We start from the raw sequence: 20,111 nt of genomic DNA on the forward strand, positions 1-20,111 counted from the left end.
TATGGCGCCCACAGGCGGGCTGCGCTCGGCGACCTCTCAGAGCCGGGCTGGCCAAAAGGGCCACACGCGTTCCCTGCTGACAGCAGGACCTGAAACCAGCACAGATCACAGGCTGTATGAAACGCATCGATATTTTTATTTTGTTACTTCCTCTGCCGCCTAAAATTAACAGTCTGCCTTTTTTTTTTTTACACTAAAGCACCTAAAATATGTACAACCATCTTCTAATAAAATAACAGTTAAATATTGAAAATAAGATTTTTTTTCTCATAAAATATGTTTTCTGTATGTACAGGTTTTAGCAAAGAGGACCGAGTTGAACAGTGAACAGTTTTCCATCATCAACCATCAGTAATAAAACAGCTTGTTTGAAACAAAACTGCCCGACATATGTACAAAAAGAACAGCAGCTGTGTAACATCAGCCAGTGCCACACTTGGGGAAGTCCATGTCAGGTGCCTAAACCGTGTACTGTGTAAGAAATTGCTTCTTCTGTCTTTATGAATGGTTTCTTTGGTTGTTGGATGATCGTCTCGGCTGTACAGTACAACGGCACCCGATCGCTATGACAGAACCAGGCATATATACACATGTATTTATATATCCACACCAGGTGCAGCGCAGGTACCTGCCCAGCTGTTGCTAGAGATTTCACTGTAGATTCTTTAGCACAGAGCTGCTCTTCAGAACGGAGCCCGCAAGTTCCTACTGTACTTCACTCCGTTCTTCAAGAAGAACTCTCACTGACTTCCACGACCATTTTGCTTTCACACAGCTTTCTTCCCACCACTGAGACGGGAACCTGAAAACATTTCCATTTTGCCAGGGTAGCAGCCTTTCTCAGAGAGGTCCTTGAAATTCAAAATGATACAGGCTTGGAAGAGCAAGCAGGCTCTACTGCATTGTTTGTGCCACAGGCCCCTAGAAGCCAACCCAGGTCACATCTCACCAGAACTCCCACTTTGCAAACACTAAGAGTTGTGCAGACTACAAGATTTACCATTGGGATTTAGCTGGGAGCACTCAGCCAGCTGAACCTGGGTTGCATGGGCTCTGTGAAAGTGATGTGTCACAGCACGGACAGAATTGTTTGGAAGTGTGCTGACAGACAGTTCAGGAAAGGAAAGAAGGCTGGTGCCTCATCTCCTGAAACACACAGGCACAGCGATTGAGAACATCATCCATTCTGTAGCAATGGGAGCAAAATCCCACCCTCTGGTCAAAACTAACTAAAATGTCTCTGAACCCCCAAGGCAAATAGAACAAACCACATAGAGGGGAACTTTACTAAACTAAAACTGAGAAGTGATTGCTGTTCTCTTAAAGGGTTGTTCTTTATTATCAGAACATATGACGTGAAGTGAAAACTTCAGGCCATTTGAATTTGCGTATTTGGCTTTGACAGAGAAGTCACCTCTCTGCTAGTGACTCCCACTGGTTTTGAAACTGTGGTCCAGTACTCCTATACAAAGGTACTGTGGTTTACCCTCATTTTGCATAGTTACACAAAAAAGACAGACAGTAGAAAATAAGACCCTCCATCTCTCAGAGTCCACTTAAAATGTTAGAAATGTGGCAAAAAGACTTCAACAACAACAACAAAAAAAAACCCCACCCATAAAAAAAACTAGGAAACTGGAAGATCTGAAGTCAGTCTTACAAAATATTTTATAAAATTAACAACACTCCTCCACTGTGAAAGATTCAGAAGAAAATCAGTGCTACTACCTGTGAAAGTTCAAAAATCGTTGCTCTTGTTCTATTGTTAAAGGTCCACTCAATCTAACTCAACTTCTTCCCGTGGTTCTAAATTTTCTAACGATTTTGTAGGGTACAATTATTTTTAGATTTTATTGAAGTAGAAAACCAAATCCAAATTTATGGAAGTGAATTTAGACATCAGGCAGGTAGATCTGAGCCTGAAGAAAGAGAAACAGTAATTAAACAGCAATGTCACCTCACCTTTGGGATATATTTCATGAAGTAAACAACCCTGAATTTGATGTAATGAGGAAGACTGAAAATGGCACAAGAACAACACTTCATGTGTAGGAATAATAACTAACATATGCTGAAGGCATATACTCCATCAATCTCTATTCACCGAATGCAAGAATGTCTCCCTGCATTTGCCTATTAAGAGAGTAAGCTCCTGCAGTGCTCAAAAGTATGTTCCTAAAATCACTGACATGGCTATTCAACAGTGTGATTTATTGTCACATCAAAATATATTTCCAGTGCAATCTGATTGCCAAGGCAGTGTTCTTGATTCAGCGTTCCCATGAGTTGATGTGAACCACAGCACAATCATCTTTCTTCAATCCTTGAATTAGGTCACTTTAAAATCAGCAGATCAAAGCCTTGTTAGAAATGAAGCTCTAAAATGTACAGTGTAACCAAAGCTTTTATGAACTGCCTAACATATATGCATTAAGGCAAGACAGAACTGAAAAAGTACTGTGATACTAAAGATGATACAGTCACTCCTGTATTTATTTCACAGTTAAAGCAGATTTTTTTTCTCTACTTCCCTTAAAATGACAGCACAAAGAAAAAGAACATAATCATCTTCTTAATAAAGATGACATTTAGTTTCTAGAAGATGCTGGAAGTGATCCAGTGCAGGCAAAAAATAAAATTAAAAAAAAAAATCCATCAGAAATGTGTGAAGATATCCTTGTAAGTGGGGTAAAGTTAAACCTGGAAGAGTTTAAGACTAAAGATCTACCGAGGGAAATGACAGCAGAACCGTGAACTTCTCCGATTACTGGCCTTGGAAGATACCAGCAAAATAAGCCCAGATAAAACACCTTATAAGAATATTTGTACCAAGTATTTATTTCCTCCCCCCAGAAACACAAATTAATAAAAAAGGGAAAAAAGCATATTTCTTTTCTGGACCTGGATAAAAGAATTATCATTTTTCATCAGGTAGTTTACAATCAATGGGGAATAAACGAACAGTCCAGGTTCCCTGACTGAGGCATTCAGGGTGTGCTCAGTAGCTGTCTTTATCAAACAACTTTATTTACAACTCAGCATCATCCTGCAGTAGATCTGCATCTTCATCATCCAATAAAAGGTCAGCATCCATGACTTCATTCTCTTCCATGACGCCACCTAACTCCTGAACAACATCATCATCAATGTCACCGACATTTCCAACATGTTTAACCAAACTCATGTGATCCAGAGGGATCAAACTATGCCCAGCTGGCCCAGTAGTTCTCACAATAGTGGCTGCCATTTCTGCTGCCACTGCAGCTTTCTGAGCCTTCTGCCTTTGCTGTTCTTCTTGTTGTCTGTGTGTCTTCATATGAGCATTGCGGCTTTTGATTTTGAAAAATACTCTAAAATTTTAAAGAAAAAAAAAAAGCAGATAAAAGTACATTGCTTTTGATGAAGGGAGCCAAAAAACACTCAACAACCTATCAGTACATTTGCCTCCTTGTCCTGAAATAGCTGCAATGCCATGCTGAGAATTTCAGGGACAGACTACCAGATTTGTACATCCTGTCAGCATCAAAATGGCCTACTCTGACTCTGCTGAAGCTATTTTGCAGTTCCCGCAATTGCTTCAGTATCTATGCACATCCTAATTCTGCCTGAGCTCAGTTTCACTACATTCTTACACAAAAGACAGAAAGTGAAGGAATCTCACATCAGAATGGACAAACAAAAGCAAAGAAATAGAGAAAGTTACCCACGCCCATGCCATGCAAGTCTGTAATGAAGCAGGAAACTGGAGTGTCACATGTAGGAACTCTAATAGAGAAGTAAATTCAGGAATATTAGATGAAATGCTGCAGGGGAAGCATCCAGATTGTCACTCAAACCTCCAAACTGTCATGCAAAACCTCTGAAGAATTTGGTAAGAGAACATGATGTTTTATGGGGAAACTGTTCTTTTGAGATCATGAGAGCAAAATAAATAGTTTGTTGCAATACTATTCATTTGAAATACAAATAGGCAGAGGTGGTGCAGTACTGCAGACAGTTATATTCACTTACCTGCCACATTCCTTACAAGGGAAAATTGTTGTTGGGTCGGTCTCGCCACTTGTTGTGCTGTGGGCAGGTGAACTCTTGATGGAGCAGTACCCACTCTGTGTACCAGATTTCTGCTTAGTGCCTGCAATGGTGCATCGTGGCTTTGTCACCTGATTCGTACCTCCATGAATGCGAGCGTGGCCATTTAGTGCTTGTCGGGAACTGAACACCTGATGGACAGTAGAGTGGAGAGAATTAAAAATAAAAATCAAGAAAGACTTAATTGCAACAGGAACTGCATGAAAAAGTATAATGAATACATACTATAAAAAACAACTATATGTCAGATATGCACACAAACAATTTTCAAAGTTCAGATGTTGCTTGCTCTCAGCTATTTCCCATTAGAATTAAACTAACTCAGTCATAATAAAAGAAAACCAATGAGCTATCTTACTCCTATAGTTGTTTAATAAAAAGGTAATCGTGGCTGTCATTATATAGCACTTCTCATCCCTACATCATACAATTCTATGTATACATGTATACTGCCTGTATTGAATGATAAGGGATTTCAAAGCAGACAAAATCATTTGTCCAAAGATACTCAGGAGGTATCACTGGCCAGGAATAGCCTAAACATCTGATTTCCAAAAATCACTATATGTTAAGATACGAAGCCCCCGCTATTATTTGAAGACATCAAACACACGTACAGCACCACAGTTTGGCATTTCACAGATGAAAGTGGATGAAGAAAGTGAAAGACTCTGAAGGGTAGGCAGGTCTATAGGTCCAACAAGAGGAATAGCTGGTGGGTCAGGAGACTTCTGCATTTCCCTTTCCTCCTTTCTGTCTTCTTCAATCTCCTCATCTTCCTCTAACACTTCCTCTTCTCCACTTGTCTGAAATAGATGGAGCATTTAAGAAATACTAGGAATATGGCGAAGTACAGACACTAATGGATAGTAGTACGTAGCCAAGTCTGCTTCTAGGGTTCAGTGTTTTTCCCCATCCTGGCTGAAATTCTGGTTTTGCTGGAGCTACCACAACTACACGGATAAATTACAGGTAATGAAGCTTCACTGCTGCACTCAAAATGCCCCCCACTATATTACAGAGCTGTGGTCCAGAAGCCTACAGATGCCAAGGTGCAATACTCCTCCCCACTTTTAGGATGGTGATGTATACTGTATATTCATAGTAGAATTAAATGATTTAACTTAAAAAAAAATTAAAAAAATCAAACATGCCTCTTAAGAATGCTCGAAGTCCTTTAATTCAGACCTTGCACACTATGAATTCATTGCCAATCTGTATAAATGCTAGTTTTATCACAGTGTCTGAGATACTGTGATACATTTCAGGCATGTGTGGTCACACATTGCATTGATATGATTTCTTCTAGGCTTACCATGCATTCCTCTCTCTTCTTCTCTAAACGTGTTCTGTGTTTCCGTCCCCAGCGCAGGATTTTCTTCCAGGTATAGTAGTATTCCACGCATTGTGCAACTGTCTTAGACTTAACCTGTAGGTAAATAATTGCAGAAATAGTTCAGTCTCAAGTTTTCATTTTAATTCAACACAACTTTAATATATTCCGAGAAGAAGGTTTTATTTACCAAATATTCAAATGGAGAAATAAAGGCAATTCAAATACAACAAAAATACTCTTGCAGAATAATTTTTTTAATTATTGTTTTTAAGTCAAATTTGTGTTGACTGTTTCAGCTCCAGTACACTTCCCTGGAATTCTCTAGACTCTAGCTGGATAATGACTGAGGATGTACACTTACAAGGTATATATATATATATATATATATATATGTATATATATCCACACTTATCTCCAAAAATTGAGATTTGATTTTCAAAACCCCAAACATTTTCCAACATTTCAGCCAACAACCAAGGGATTTAATTCCGCCCTGAGACACACACAATTTTTCCTTTTCGCTTTGTGACACAACATGAAAATGAAGCTCAAACACAATCTCACTTTAAGAACACGTTTCAAGGCACAACACCTGTGATATAGGCAGCTGTTAACAAACTGCTGGAGAACACAAAGGCATTAGTTGGCCACCATGTGTGTCCCACACTCACAATGCCATGACTTAAGATTTCAGTGTGTCAGTTTTTACATATAATAACAGGAGGAACAGATTATTTATCTTTTTACTGGTGCTGCAGTTGCATAAAGAATAATGGAAAATACCACTCCTTACAGCATCCTTCTATCTGCTACTGGTTCTATGCCTGCAATAAACTGGTCTGTCACTGGAGGGAAACTGAAGGGAAACGGAATGCAGCAAATGGCAAAAAGAGTTGGTAGGATAGAAGCCACCTTACCATTTTTTGTACAAATATAAAATCTTTGCTGTAGGTGGACAATGCCTCTTTGAACAGCCTCCTTTCTTGATGTGTCCATTTGTCAGAGCCTTAAAAAAAACACCACACACAGTGAATTTGTTAAAAGCAATAAAACCTACCACCTTTGTGTTGATGTAACACCAAAAGTGGGAAACCTCAAGCACATGCTTGTGACTGCTGCTACCCAAATGCAAGCATGGCTGTACTGACTCACACTTCAAGTCCACCTAACCAGCGTGCTGTCTCCAGCAGCAGTCACAGGCAGTTGCCAAGGAAACAGTAAAATCAGGGCAAGCAAATAGAATGCCTCTCCCCAACTTCTCTTAGCCTCTGACCACTTGCAGTTCAGAGGATTTCTTTAATCTGTTGCGATTTGCTTATTTCATAATCACTCTTCTAAGTGCTGATGCAATCTTCTTTCCAATTAATTGGGTTTCTCACCACCACAATATCCTTTACCAAGGAGTTTTGCAGATCAGTAGACCTGTATGAAGAAACCACCTCCTTTCCTTTGATTCCTAGCTCCCAAGTAGCTTCACTGGATGACCGCTTGTTCTTCAAGAGAAAAACAAACCCATTCTTTACCATCACTTCCATGCTATTTGGGATTACATTTCATTTCTGTCACTTCATTTTTTTCCTCCTCTCCAGACTAATAAGCCCAAGTCACTTCTACACCGCTAGTCATGAGTGCTGTCCCTCTGCAAACACTTCAGTTCTAAAACATTCCTTTAGAGATGCAGGGACCAAAAAGGCAGGTGATAATCTGCAGACTTGCACAGTGGCACCACCATGTTCTCTAGTTTCTTAACATTTGACTTGTGGTTATTTTTTCTTTAAGCTGCTGTAAAATACAAAGCTGATGTTTTCATAGAACTACCATGATAATCCCAAGGACTCTTTCGGATGGGCAAATATCACCACAGAGTTGATCATTTTAGACGCAATGCTTGTACTGCCTATTCCTACATACACCACTTTATCTTCAACTACACAGAAGTCCATCTATTGTTTAATACTCCAGACACTAACTCTCAAAAAATCCCTTTGCAGCTTTTCACTTGTATGGCTTGAGGTAAGACACAAATTCTTTGTGATTGAGGCTTCAAGTAGACAGAGAGGGTATAGCAGTATGAAAATCATGCAAAGTGCTTCCTGATCAGTTAATGGAAGCTGTACATACAGCTTTCAAATATTATTATTCTGTTTGCTTCACCAGCCTAACTGCCCAGGAAAATGCAAAATCAACATTTAAATAGAAATAATGTGTGTCTCCTCAGCATTGGTCAAACAGAAGGAACACAGAATTGCTCTACTGCATCAAATACCAGTGTCTTGATTGTAAGAGTAGGCATCACTTACATTAAAAGAAGGATATACAAGAAGTCATAAAGCAGATGCCTTGAAATGACTCTGAGAAGATTCTACTACAGTCTGTCTGAGAGTATGTGGAAGTTTCATCATTAAAAGAAATCCCAAATGTTCCTGTCAGTGTTACCATTCTCCACACAAATGCTTGCCTCTGCATTGAACTCAATTAACTTGGGCTCGCCACCATGTGTGGTATTCAACTCTGCAGGTTATTTAAGTCTAATAATATATACATTTTTTATTAACTGCAAATGTTTTGCTTTTCAGTGTCAATTCCCGGGCTCACAGGCCTAGAGAGAGTATCTCACCACTCTGTTATATACTGAAAACTACAAAATTAACTTTTCTGCAACCTGTTTTCTGTACATTTTTCCAGTACTGGCTATAAGCATGCATTAGCTATTTCCACAGAGATTTACAGTAAAGCTCTCAGTCTAAGTGTCAAAAAAAGGTGCTGGCTTCAAGCAGCAAATTTTATTTATTCTGTTATCACCCAAAGATCTTTCTGCTGACACACTGCCTTGCTGTCTTTCCCTTCCTGAACCAGTGTCGTTCCCTTTCTACACCACCTGCCAGTCATTTGCTTTTACCCTCCCTTTGAGAAGGGGTAAATGCATTAATTCAGTCCAGAAACCTACTCTACTATGCCAAAATAACATTTTAAAAAGCTTGACAACAGCCAAGGATGGATTTTAGTTTTCAGCAAACCTCTCCAGTTCTCTCGTGAAATAATAATAATGATAAAAATCACTTCTTTGAACTAATTCTATTGTACAGCTATAGATAATTCAGGCCTTACAGATTTTCCCCAATAGCTATGGTATTAGCAGAGACCCTTATAAGATTATGAGGGTTAATTGGAAGTAACCTAATTAATAGAATAAATCCTGCATTAGGAAAAGAAACAGAAGAAAAGCTGTTTTTAACTCTGGTTGCTGGGAAACCACTTTTCCTCTTGTTAGCTTGAGGGAGACATACAGAACGTGTATAGAGAAATCTGCAATGCAGCAAGAAAGAATTTTGGACTTAGGAATACAGATCAAATTTTAAAGATGATCTTTAGGCTTAAACATTTATTATACATTTCTGCCATATTAAAATACTGGTTTTGCTCTGATTAACTCACAGAAATATCTTTTAAGGATTTGGGGGCTTTTGGCCCAATCTGTGGGTTTCAAGGGAACTACACCTCCACTCAGGGAGCTCCCCTTGAGAGGCAGCTCAAATCTATTACATTCAGCATTTGTTGGATCTGATCCACACACTATAGTATCTATCAGAAGTTTTAAGACTATCTGAAGCACACTATTTCAGAGACCACCTTTCTTGCCATTCTTACTGCAGGAGACCTGAGAAATTCCACTGTTCAAATGAAAAACGAATCAAGCATCTGAAAAAGCACTCCTCTTATATTGGGCACGTGCTCCCTCTCTCTTCCCTAATACACTGCTCAGACAAATCATAGAATCATGGAATGGAAGAATGTTTTGGGTTGGAAGAGATCTTAAAGCTCATCCACTTCCAAGCCCCTTGCTGCCACCCCCAGCTCAGGCTGCGCAGGGCACCATCCAACCTGGTCTTGAATGTCTCCAAGGATGGAGCATCCACAACTTCTCTGGGCAACTTGTTCCTCTGCATCACCACCCTGTAAGTAAAAAATGTCCTCCTAATATCTACTCTAAATTTCCCCTCTTTCGCTTTAAAACCATTCCCCTTTATCCTATAACTATCAGACGAAGAAAACAGTTGGCTTCCCTAATGTTTATAAATTCCCTTTAAGTTTTGGAAAGCCACCATGAGGTCTCCCCAAAGCCTTCTCTTCTCCAGCAGACAGCAAAGGATTAGGATGAAGAGACTAGGGTGTTCTTCCAAGGATCCTTCAGTCAACGTGCCCCATTCTCTTGGTGAACAGAAAGGTCTGAAGTTTTACAACTTCCTCTCACAAACCAACAGGTTTCAAGGACAAGCTATCACTTGCATTCTTGTCTGAGGGCAGTGCTGAGTCTGGATATTTACTGTCTGTGGTATCAGTTGATTCTCAGGAGTTCACTGTCATGCTCTATTATAGTGTACTCCACCTTAAATTGTGGCCGTTCCTAATAGCTGTTACTTCTGAATACAGAGCAGGAAGCCCAAAGAGTTAAACTGAAACAAATATCACTTCAAGTTATATTAAAGTATTCACACATTAGATTTTGAGAAATTCCCATATGCCTCGAGTGGCTGCTTATCAACCACAAAGACTATAATTCAAGAGCTACACGGTGCTAGAACATAGCTGTCAATGTAAGCTGCAATCACATGCTGCATTTGAGAGCATTATTAAGTAATGCTTTGTCTTGTTATTTTCTGTTGCTTAAATCCACACTGCTGAGATTTTGTTGGGCTGTAAAATGCAGACAATTTCTTTTCCTCCTTAAGAAGTAGAGTTATTCTAATGTCCACAGGTTTCAGTGCTAGGTACAAATATTAGCATCTTCCCATGTGAAAGATGAAATAAAACAATATTTCCTTGCTCCTCCCAGCATCACAATAATACATTTATTAAAACTACTGTGAATTTGCTTCAGCAAAGGCTATTGCTCCTCTGACACCAGCAGAAATCTTTCATCTGCTGAACTCACTGAACCTCTCACTGATGATGAGGCTGCTGGGATCTCTCTTCATCCCTTTGATTTCCTTCCCTGACCCACCTCACGCTTTGGTGTTATCTCTTAAGACAAGAACCCCCAGGAACCCTGGTTACAGCTCCTGGCTGACATCCTCCTCCATCCAGCCCCATGTCCATCCTCTAGACTGCAATGGAGTTGTTTTCAAAGGCACAAGCCATCTCCCTCCTCTTAAAAATCAAATTTGATCCTCACCTTCATTCACTCTTGTGATTAGCCGCCATCAGACACATTTCTGTTCCTGTCTCAAGTCTTGGCCAGGAGTTTGTTACAAAAGAGTCCTTGCTATTTAGAAATCTGCTACAATCAGCAAGTAACTTGATTCTACACTTAAGTGACACAATGAGTGTAACTGGAAATGAGTATATGACCCTGAACATTGTGATTGTCCGACTGAATTCCAGAAGATTCTCGGCTTATTTCCACCACAGCCTAAACTGGAGATAAAGTCTTATGTCCCTTACGTAAAACTCCATGTGTCAAAGTAGCTGTTAGGCACTACAAAGCCTTGAGCAATAACATGGACTTCTGCAGAGGAGGGACACTTGCTACCTTGAGCTATGCTTAGCTGATGATAACATCACTCTGTGTATTTCACAGAGCACTTCTGCTCCGTAACTAAAATGAGATTTTTGCTGTGCTTGTTAAAGTTGACACTATTCCAAACCTGTTTCTTTTAGGCTAGATGCATGCAAATAGAGGCTCTGCATTCAGCACTAAGACACAAGACAGCTATAGTACTGTCTCTTTCGATGGATGCTCATGATTATCACATTCACAGCACCATATCAGAAGAGAAAGGTACTACAGCAGACACAGAGTAGGAAAACACAACAGAGTAGGAAAACCTTACCGCTTGTAAATTAATAATCTATGAATAGTAGCAGTTTTAAAAGAAGATCGACATATTAAATTTTAGTTAAAAGAAAAATAAAACCCAAGGCAGTTTTAAACCTGCAGAACCCTACATAGAAACATGAATACAGGGTTTCTGTACATAATTAGTCGAGCAAAACTGTCAAACTTGTAAACAAAAGGTTCTAGAAGTTCCACTCAGCACTGTCCACATCATCCTCTATTAGAGGCTGCCATCCCAGCAGCAGACAGCAGAGAGTGCAGCGGGATCCCACACACCAGCTTGGGATGCCAGCCTTGGACTCTGGATACAGAATAGATACAGAAATCACAAGGAAACGTACCAGCATAGTGGTAATTTGCCAAAGGATGACACTTCAATCTCACTGGCTTCCTCAACAGCAGCTTCTCAAGAGTAACCTAAATGAATAAGACAAAAAAAAAATAAAAAATTAGCAAATGCAGTCAGTTGCTCCATATATTTGTATTTAGAAGTCTATTCGGTAGGATAACATGAAATCAGTTTGTCTTTTTTTTCTCATTAAAAAAAATCACAACAAATGATTCCAAACCCCACTAACACTGTTGCCCATGTAAGAGCAACTAGTGCACACTTGTCTATCCTTAATTAGCACAAATGTGGCTATTATCAACATCCAGCAATTCCCTCCCTTCTCTTTGCCACAAACCAATGCAATTATAGTGTTTGATAGTATTAATACTAACATTTAATGGTTGATTTGGTAACTTTATTTTTAGAACATCTGCTTAAGTCAACATCTGCTAAGAATGGCACCAAAATAATTAATTCTAGGTCGGATCATGAAGAAAGATGATTTGGGCGATTCCTGATTTTTATCCCTGACAATGCATACCCCCATATAGTAAGTTTCAGTTTCTGACAGTCACCTGCCCTCAGGTACACTTAATTGAGCCTGAAGAAACTGAGATGTGAGCTAAAGAACACTGTACCAGCCAATCTTGCCAGATTCATTCTGCGTTCTGCTTTATTTGGTTTTAAATTGGCATTCCAGAAGCTGGGGCAAGGCTTTGTCTTTCCTGAATGCTGGGCAAAATGGAGGTTTAGCCTTAGTTAGTAATGTCCCCATCACAAAGCTAATGCAAATATTTGAAATACATTATTTATATGAGAACTGTATGCAATTACCTTGCAGTTCTGAACAAATAAGTAGATGTGATTGCTGTTACAAAAAACGGAGTTTTTGTAAGGGCTAAAGGAGGACTAAGCTCTCTATGACCAAATACAAAGCTTGTGAAATATCAGGTCTGGAGAAAGCACTGGGAGACATTCAAAACCCCAAGGCTATAAATTAAGTAATCTTATCTATCTGAAATATACAGTAAGCCTTCAGAGAGGCAGTGCTTTGAAATTTAAATTTATTAAAGAATAAAAAGGAAAAGTCATTCCCCAAAAATGTTACAGGATGTTTAAAGCATCACTGCTAATCAATCAGAAATCTCTTTTTTATATAACCGTATCTAAATCCATTTAATAAAGCATGCTAACTTATCTGCAAAGATGAGCATCTCTCCCTTTTCAGCTTATCTTACCATAATATCTCCTTTTGCCTCAAAGAGAGAGTGCAAAGCATATTCTGAGTTAGTTCCTCCACCAGGTAAGACGCTGGAACAGCTCATATTTAAGAGATCTTCCACTGTCAGAAACAAGTCCGCATGTTATTGCCAATTCAGTACCTGTCAGTTAAACAACCTGAGACAAGGATCCTGCAATGTCACTCACAGGCAATGTAGTTCAGGGCAGCAGCTTTCATATTCTCCTCCTCCCCCCACCCCAGCAACTATCTTCTGGTTTCAGGATCACTCTCTGAGGAGAGGATATGCCTGGATTTGCAGAGTGCACCCCTGGGGTGTGATGGGGTATTACAGAGCTAGAGGCAGAGGTCTGGCTGTGAGCAGTGGCTCGCACAGGCACATATGGCCAGTGATGTTGCTGCAACAAGACTCCAACTAGGGCACAGAAAGAGAAATGTACTGCACTAAAAGCAGGAACAAACTTTGCTCAGGTCTAGAAGGAGTCATTAAGACAATCAAATTTTATCTGTGTTATGGTCACAGGACAAACCCAGGAGCCACCTCTCATCTGTGATCTCTGCCCTTATCATGCAGTTCATTGCCCAAAAACCGCAGCAATGACCTTTGCCTGTTGGCTACTAGAGAACACTTCATCTGCACTTCATTTTAAAGGCCTATGTCACTCTGAATCTGTAATATGTAGTTCTGGTCTCTTGCTCTGCACTCTCAGTAATTAATGCTGTATTGAGTGTTTTGTACAGGATACAAATGAAAAATCAATGAGAATTTCTTCAGAAGGCACAAGGTGATGTATGAGCTTCTAAACCAGCAAGTCTTTGTACCTCTTTGTTGGAAGACTTTGTTCTCCAGTTCTGGCCACGGTTTCCAAACCAGAGTAGCCTTGTGCACATCTTTCTCCATTAGCAATTTGTCCTGCAGCTCAGGAATATCAGCCTGGAACCTGGACCCAATATTAATTCGTCTGTAATAACAAATAAGCAAATAGGTATTCAACTACGCAATGTGCAGAAAAAACAGAAGTCGCATTGTGTTCATTTTGTTTCAAAAAAAACTTTTATTATACTGGAGTGGCAGGAAATTGTGTCAGATTGCTTATTAAATGCTTTACTCTCAACAGGATAAGTATTTTGAGTATTAGAGAGAACTGATCTCTCGGGAGAAAACCAGAATTTCAGTGCATGATTTAAACTATATCAAGACATCGTACCTTACAGATAACCTGAGTGAGCCTATGTACATACTGCCTAGCAAAAAAGCTAGATGCAGGAAACACTAGCTTTCTGTTCCACAGAGAATGACTCTGTGGTAAAGAGCAGAGAAACGTTACTGCCAGGAGGACAACCTTGTTTGCAGACTGCCCCAAGGAACCCACCAGAAAACATCTCCCTCCAAAGCTCCAGCGGCAACATATATATAAAAGCAGAAGTTGTGGAACTGCACATGTTCATGTCGTCCTTTTCCCGGACATTACCAAAAATTTTCCACCTTCAGCAACTTCAGCTAAGCCTCTCCTAGCATTTTAGAACCAGGACATCCATATCTCCCACTATCACTGCTCCACCATGCAGTAGTACCCTTCCACACATCCAGTCCAATACTATTTCAGGCAGCTGAACACTACCTGTTTGGTCCAAAACATTTCATGCACAAATCCTAGGCTGAAGCTAGTCTACAGAAGCAAAGACAAAAGAAATATTGTTTTTCTTACGGTTCAACAGTCTGTTCGCCGGGCCCAGGTGTCACTGGAATTACACTTCCATCAATGCTATCTGAAACAGAACAGAATTCTTGAGTTTACAAAGTATTTTGGTAACAACTATATCCCTGCTGATGCTCCTCCTCCCAGGCTATGTTGCCACATTCCTATTAACATCCTGCAGAAATCAGACATCAAGGTACCTCTGAGACAGCCAGCAACACCTGGGATATGTTTGGCTCAAAATTATCTTGTTCATGCATAATCAGGTGTGTTTCTCATGTAAAAGAGCAATCAGGCACAATACATGGGATTAAGAAACAGCTGGGAGGTTAAAACAAGTTTACTTTAAAGGTCACAGCATCAATAACAACTAAAAGTTTTCTGTGTTCTGCTAGTCTGCATTAGTCAGGGCAGTAAAACGGCTGAGTACAAAGAACACACACAATATTAAAATTACCTTAAAAGTACCTTAAAGAAATCCTTATTTTGGTATTTGGATCTGTAATTGCATGTACAGAAGTCAGCTACATACACTTCTCTTTGAAACAGAACTTTAGTTCTTTTTTCCTGTTTCTATTTGAAAAGTGGTGATTTTCTGTCAGTATGCCCTAAGTTTACATGGCTATGCAGTTGTAACTCTGTAAGGCCTCTCAGCAATGCCTCACCCCTGCCTCTGACTGTATCCATCAACATTACATCTCTGTTATACCTTCAGTAACTGCTACAGCATTGTTGGACTTGTTTGCCACAGTCAAAAAAGTTTCTCCTGTAACTCTCTCTCTGTAACCTATGATTTCGTCTAGCTTGACTTAAAACTACAACCTCTGCAAGTCAGAGGTACCAACATTTAGTATTCTGAGAACATCCTTTCACTAGAGCACCAAGAATGTGAAAATAAATAATTTTGTAAAAAATTTTGCATCAAAATGTATCCTCTACCTTCACTCCTACTCCCCCCCCAAAAAAACCAACCCTGTAGGGTTTGGCTTCAGCTTTTTTAGGAAACTAACAACTACATTTTAACGACATTAAAAGAACATAAAAGATTTGCACACAGACCGCCTTCCTGAAGGAGGAGATAGGCAATCCCAGTTTCTAAACAGCTCCAAAAAATAGTAGGCAGACAGGCAGGAAGGAAGAAGATTTTAAGACAAATTTGTGAGACTAACATAGCTCAGAATCTATGCCTTCCCCAGAGCATGACATAAGGCTATGGCATTTACCCTTGCTCTCTCCAAGAAGCCACCCAGCACAGGTAGTTCATGTCTTTTTGTCATTTGTTGAGCATTGGTGCAGTTCTGCACCATAGAAAGGAAAACAGGGGGCTAAAATCAAATCAGCACTAATTACAGGAGTTTGCCACGTAGCTGTTGTTGACTCTAAAGTCAATGGTTCTGATGACAGGACAGATATCAATTTGCCAGCTTCCAAGAGGAGAGTAGGAAAAATGATATGAGCTTCACTTTTTCTGGATTACAAGACAGAGGTGGTGGTCTGGTGAGTAAGACTTTTAACTTGCTTCTTAAGTTTTCATACTAGTAACCTGTTCATTTTACAAAGCTGAAAATGAATTGAGAGCAATTGAGAGCAATGGGAGCTCTAAGGCAGTGTTAAGATAAAATATACAAGCATTTGGTGACCATGTCTGAAATGACTCAGAATGCAGCTACCACCTTCTTTCTACTGGGAAAATTCTTCCATTCTGTTATGGAAAAATGACCCTTCCTCAATATTTAGATATAGAAATAGTCTAAATTGCTATAGGTTAGAAGCATCTTAACTTGCACGGGTTACTACTACCATGATCAACTACGATTAGGCACCCTTTCTTGTGAAGCACTGAAGAAAATCAGAAAATTAATCCTATGTCTCAAAGCAAACCTTTTCCTCCCACTTCAGAAGACCCTATGTATGCAGTCCTTACAGAGGCAGACCCCATTGAAAAATCACAGCTTTATTCACTGGTTAGCTTTCTCCGCTCAATTTATGATTTCAATGCCAACTCTACAAATACAAAACCAAGAAAGAAAGATGGATTTTTATGGCATTGCGTAACGAGCCATGCACGTGTATACATGTAAAATCATCTATGAGATAACACTAGAAAAGAGCACAGCAGTATTCACTACGTAACTGCCACACTCCAAACATAACACTTACTGGACCGACAGAGGAGCACCCGTGGAGTTGGTGTCAGTGGAGTGAGTGGCAGCTGAGTGTGCGAGGTGCTGTGAGATGATGTGATAACACTGCTGAAGAGACCAGACCCATGCCGAACAGGACTAAGCATCGGCGGCGGAGTGTAGGGGGGGAGCTCGTGTGTTCGGTCCAGCAGATGGTCTCCAAGGACACGGGGAGAACGAAGCTGGCTCTGGTACAGCATGGCACCGGAGTGGGATGTGCTGAAGTTGAAGGAAGGAGGAGGTATGAAGAGAGGTTCAGGTCTGTGGCGATACTTCTTCTTGTCTGGTAATGGTTTGAAGTTTTCTTCCAATTTTGCAGCATTTTGATGAGGTTTTTTGTTAATTTCCTAAATGAAAACATACAGAACTTTAATACTTAGCTATGCTTAAATGTGGTTTGCATTGCATACAATCTCCTACAGCCTAGGGCATATATTACAACCACAGAAAAGCAGCTACCAGCGGGCAGTTATTTGGGTGCTGCCACAGTAACCCTGGTCAGTACAGAAGCTGGTCCTACCTAGACACCACAGGGGAGAGAGGAAAATCAGGAAGAACTGCCTTCCCCTCCCATATGGATCCCTCTGGGTCAAGGCAGGGCTGAGTTCAGGCATGGACTTAGGGAGGCCACTGTTATAACTTTCGAAGGTGCAAAGAACAGCCCTCCCAAGGCTGCAATCTTTTAGCTCAATCCCAGCACCTCAGGTACTTCTGTTTGCACTGAACACATATAGGCTATTGGAAGTTGCTTCCCTATCTAGTCCCACTTTATATAAGATGTTTTCCAATGCATTTATTTTGTTAGGCTAGGAAGGATGTATGAGCTCAGTGAAATTACTGCAGCACTCAGCAGCAGGAAAAGAAAAAAAATGTAATAAATTCAAATTCTTCGGCTCTTATCACTGCATTCCCATCAGTTTGAGTACACTCCAGCTGCAACAAATCCTGAATTTAACCCTCTCCTCTTTTCCTGGAAGGAAAAAAGGGTAGCAGACACCGTTTGGGAAATTAAAGTGCTCTAATGCTCTAGAGTTTGAATGTTAAAAATCATTTAACACTAAATACCCCCAAAATCATAGAAAGCAAAAAGTAAAAAATTGTGAGTCCTTGAACCTGGATTTCCTGAGGGTGAGCATGAAAAAAGTTTACAGGGTATACTTTAAAAAATGGACAGAAGCTAGAAGGTGAACACGGCAGTAAGTACACTATTTCCAGGTGTTCAGACTGTAGATCTTACTTAGGATTAACTTCCAAAGCAGAAGAAAAATTTTGACAGATATTCCAGATGAATCACTCCAGAACGTCTGCATCATTTATAAATACTATTACTATATAAAAGTAAATTACTATGATGTATGTTTAGACAACATATATCTTTACACCATGGGTGGTTCCTGAGAATCACATTCACCCAATAAAACTCATGTTAGGGGAGCATTAGCACTGTCACCCTTTATCCGTTATGTTAATGCATTCCAGCTTGTGGAAATGTTTTTGATTACAGAGGTCCTGTCCTCTCTGTTAGATCATGGCTGTATCGTCTCCAACAGCTGTTGACATCTTTGCTTTCCAAAAATTAAGTTTCAGGAAATTCTTCCTTTTGTAGGAAAAAAAATAGAGAGCTGTTTTACAGAGAATTTTGTAGATAATGAGCATTCAGAATAGCAAGAGGGTGAGGGTCACCTATAACCAGAGAAACAGTCCATCATCATGGTAACCATTCAGTGTTCAACAGAGGTCAAGGGGGAAAACTCCTAAACTTAAGAAAACAACACCAAATACAAACTAACACTGAGTACTAAAAGAGATATGGATGTTCATAGACTCTCAAAGGAGAATCATGCCATTGCTTTTCTGAAGCTCCAGGAACTAGTGCCCATTATTCAAGATTTTATGTATCTATCTGGGCTCTGCTGCCCCACATTGACAAACGCAGTCCTCGCTGGACAGAACCTATAACCTCACCATCCTGTACTCTTGCTGAATATTTACTTCCTTTTGCTATTTGGTTTTCACCGATTGCATCAATTTGTGAACACTTTATTGGGCAGCTGAAAGCACAGTACAAATACAACACAGCTCCCATTCCTTAGTACAAAAAAATGAGAGCGTCCAATAGCAAAATTCCTTTATAGAAGAAAAAGGAACTGTAGATCTTTTGATCTTTAAATATTCCCAGTGCTATTGCTTATATAAAAGATAGGATCTAAAAAGGAAACTCTTTGAATTAGTTTGCTTGGGCACTGACAAAGGCTTGCAAGCATAATTTTGAGTGAATGAATGCGCATTTAGCCAGACACTGGTAGATTTAATCACAGTCACTTTATAAGTGTTGCAGAAATACACAAGCCCAAGCCACCTACTCTGGTGTCTCTAGAAATCTCCCACTCAGAGCTCACAAATTCAGAAAAGACTGTCCCTTTTCTCTCCAGAAACTAGAAATAGTAAAGTGAAGCTGCACTGCTGAGTTACAAGCAAAGTACTGTGACATGCTGGTTTCCACAATAGAATGGAAATTAATGCACAAAACCTCCATCTAAATGGATAAGAGATTTTCAGATTTTCTGTGTATTTAAATTAATGTGTATGTCCGAATGAAGGATCAAGAGAGGGTGATAAATACACAAATACTATAAAGAGCTACCCACGACTGTACGTGTTGTTGCCTCGTCTTGACACCAGATTCATGAGGAGGAGGAAAAAGAATTCACCAGAGCATGTCTCTACATCATAGAGATAATACTGTAGAGTGCTTATACTCCTCAGTAATCCCTTATCACAATGCAGTCTGCAAGTACGGATTCAAAGAAACGAGCAGCATCTATTCCTGTGCTGGAACAGGAAATAAACAATACCACTTGCTTCAGGATTCCTCAGGAAAATAATAAAGAGCATTCTCACATCTCATTCAAGGGCTCATCAGTTCCTTGTGCTGCCTGACAACTTCAGCTTTAAAAGCGACACGAAAGCAGTAAGCATAACTATTTTTCCTATGTCAGAATTCCCGGTGATTAACCCTTAGATCTAATGCATGCAGACAGAAAGGGAAAAATGACCTCATTGTAAAACTCAGCCAGCAAGCTTCATACTGGCTGAGAGTGCACACTAAGTACTGCACACTGCTTTCCTATTTACAGCTGAAATGAGAAGCACATACATCTGATTTAAAAAACAGGAAGAAACGAAACTGCTGAATTTAAGCAATAACATAAAAACAAAGCAGCCTGAAAAGGAAAAACAAAACCAGTAAAAAGATACTAAATCCCTTTGTTCTAGTGGGATAAAAAGAATATCGCATTCCAATTTCGAATGACTTGTTTTCAGCTGAAGTCTCAATTCCTCAGTAAAGAGAAAATTAATATTTTGAGGAAGAATGAGGAAGAAATGATACGATGC

The 20,111-nt window shown here is 39.8% G+C and overlaps 1 protein-coding gene across 2 annotated transcripts in view; it reads right to left on the reverse strand.

Annotated features, from left to right (window-relative positions):
- Positions 1 to 117: 117 nt before the first annotated feature.
- Positions 118 to 20,111, reverse strand: part of TRERF1 (transcriptional regulating factor 1) — a 33,567-nt gene continuing 13,573 nt past the window's right edge. For both annotated transcript variants that reach the window (XM_031552374.1, XM_031552373.1), the window contains 10 exons: positions 16,693 to 17,062; positions 14,542 to 14,602; positions 13,655 to 13,794; positions 12,831 to 12,934; positions 11,603 to 11,678; positions 6,343 to 6,431; positions 5,405 to 5,518; positions 4,707 to 4,895; positions 4,012 to 4,220; positions 118 to 3,350 (listed from right to left, as the gene is read on the reverse strand). In XM_031552374.1, coding sequence (XP_031408234.1) covers positions 3,029 to 3,350; positions 4,012 to 4,220; positions 4,707 to 4,895; positions 5,405 to 5,518; positions 6,343 to 6,431; positions 11,603 to 11,678; positions 12,831 to 12,934; positions 13,655 to 13,794; positions 14,542 to 14,602; positions 16,693 to 17,062 — 1,674 coding nt within the window. In that variant the 3' untranslated portion in view covers positions 118 to 3,028. The remainder of the gene's footprint in view (positions 3,351 to 4,011; positions 4,221 to 4,706; positions 4,896 to 5,404; positions 5,519 to 6,342; positions 6,432 to 11,602; positions 11,679 to 12,830; positions 12,935 to 13,654; positions 13,795 to 14,541; positions 14,603 to 16,692; positions 17,063 to 20,111) is intronic.

This window comes from Meleagris gallopavo, chromosome 2, assembly GCF_000146605.3.
Source record: "Meleagris gallopavo isolate NT-WF06-2002-E0010 breed Aviagen turkey brand Nicholas breeding stock chromosome 2, Turkey_5.1, whole genome shotgun sequence".
Classification (NCBI taxonomy): domain Eukaryota; kingdom Metazoa; phylum Chordata; class Aves; order Galliformes; family Phasianidae; genus Meleagris; species Meleagris gallopavo.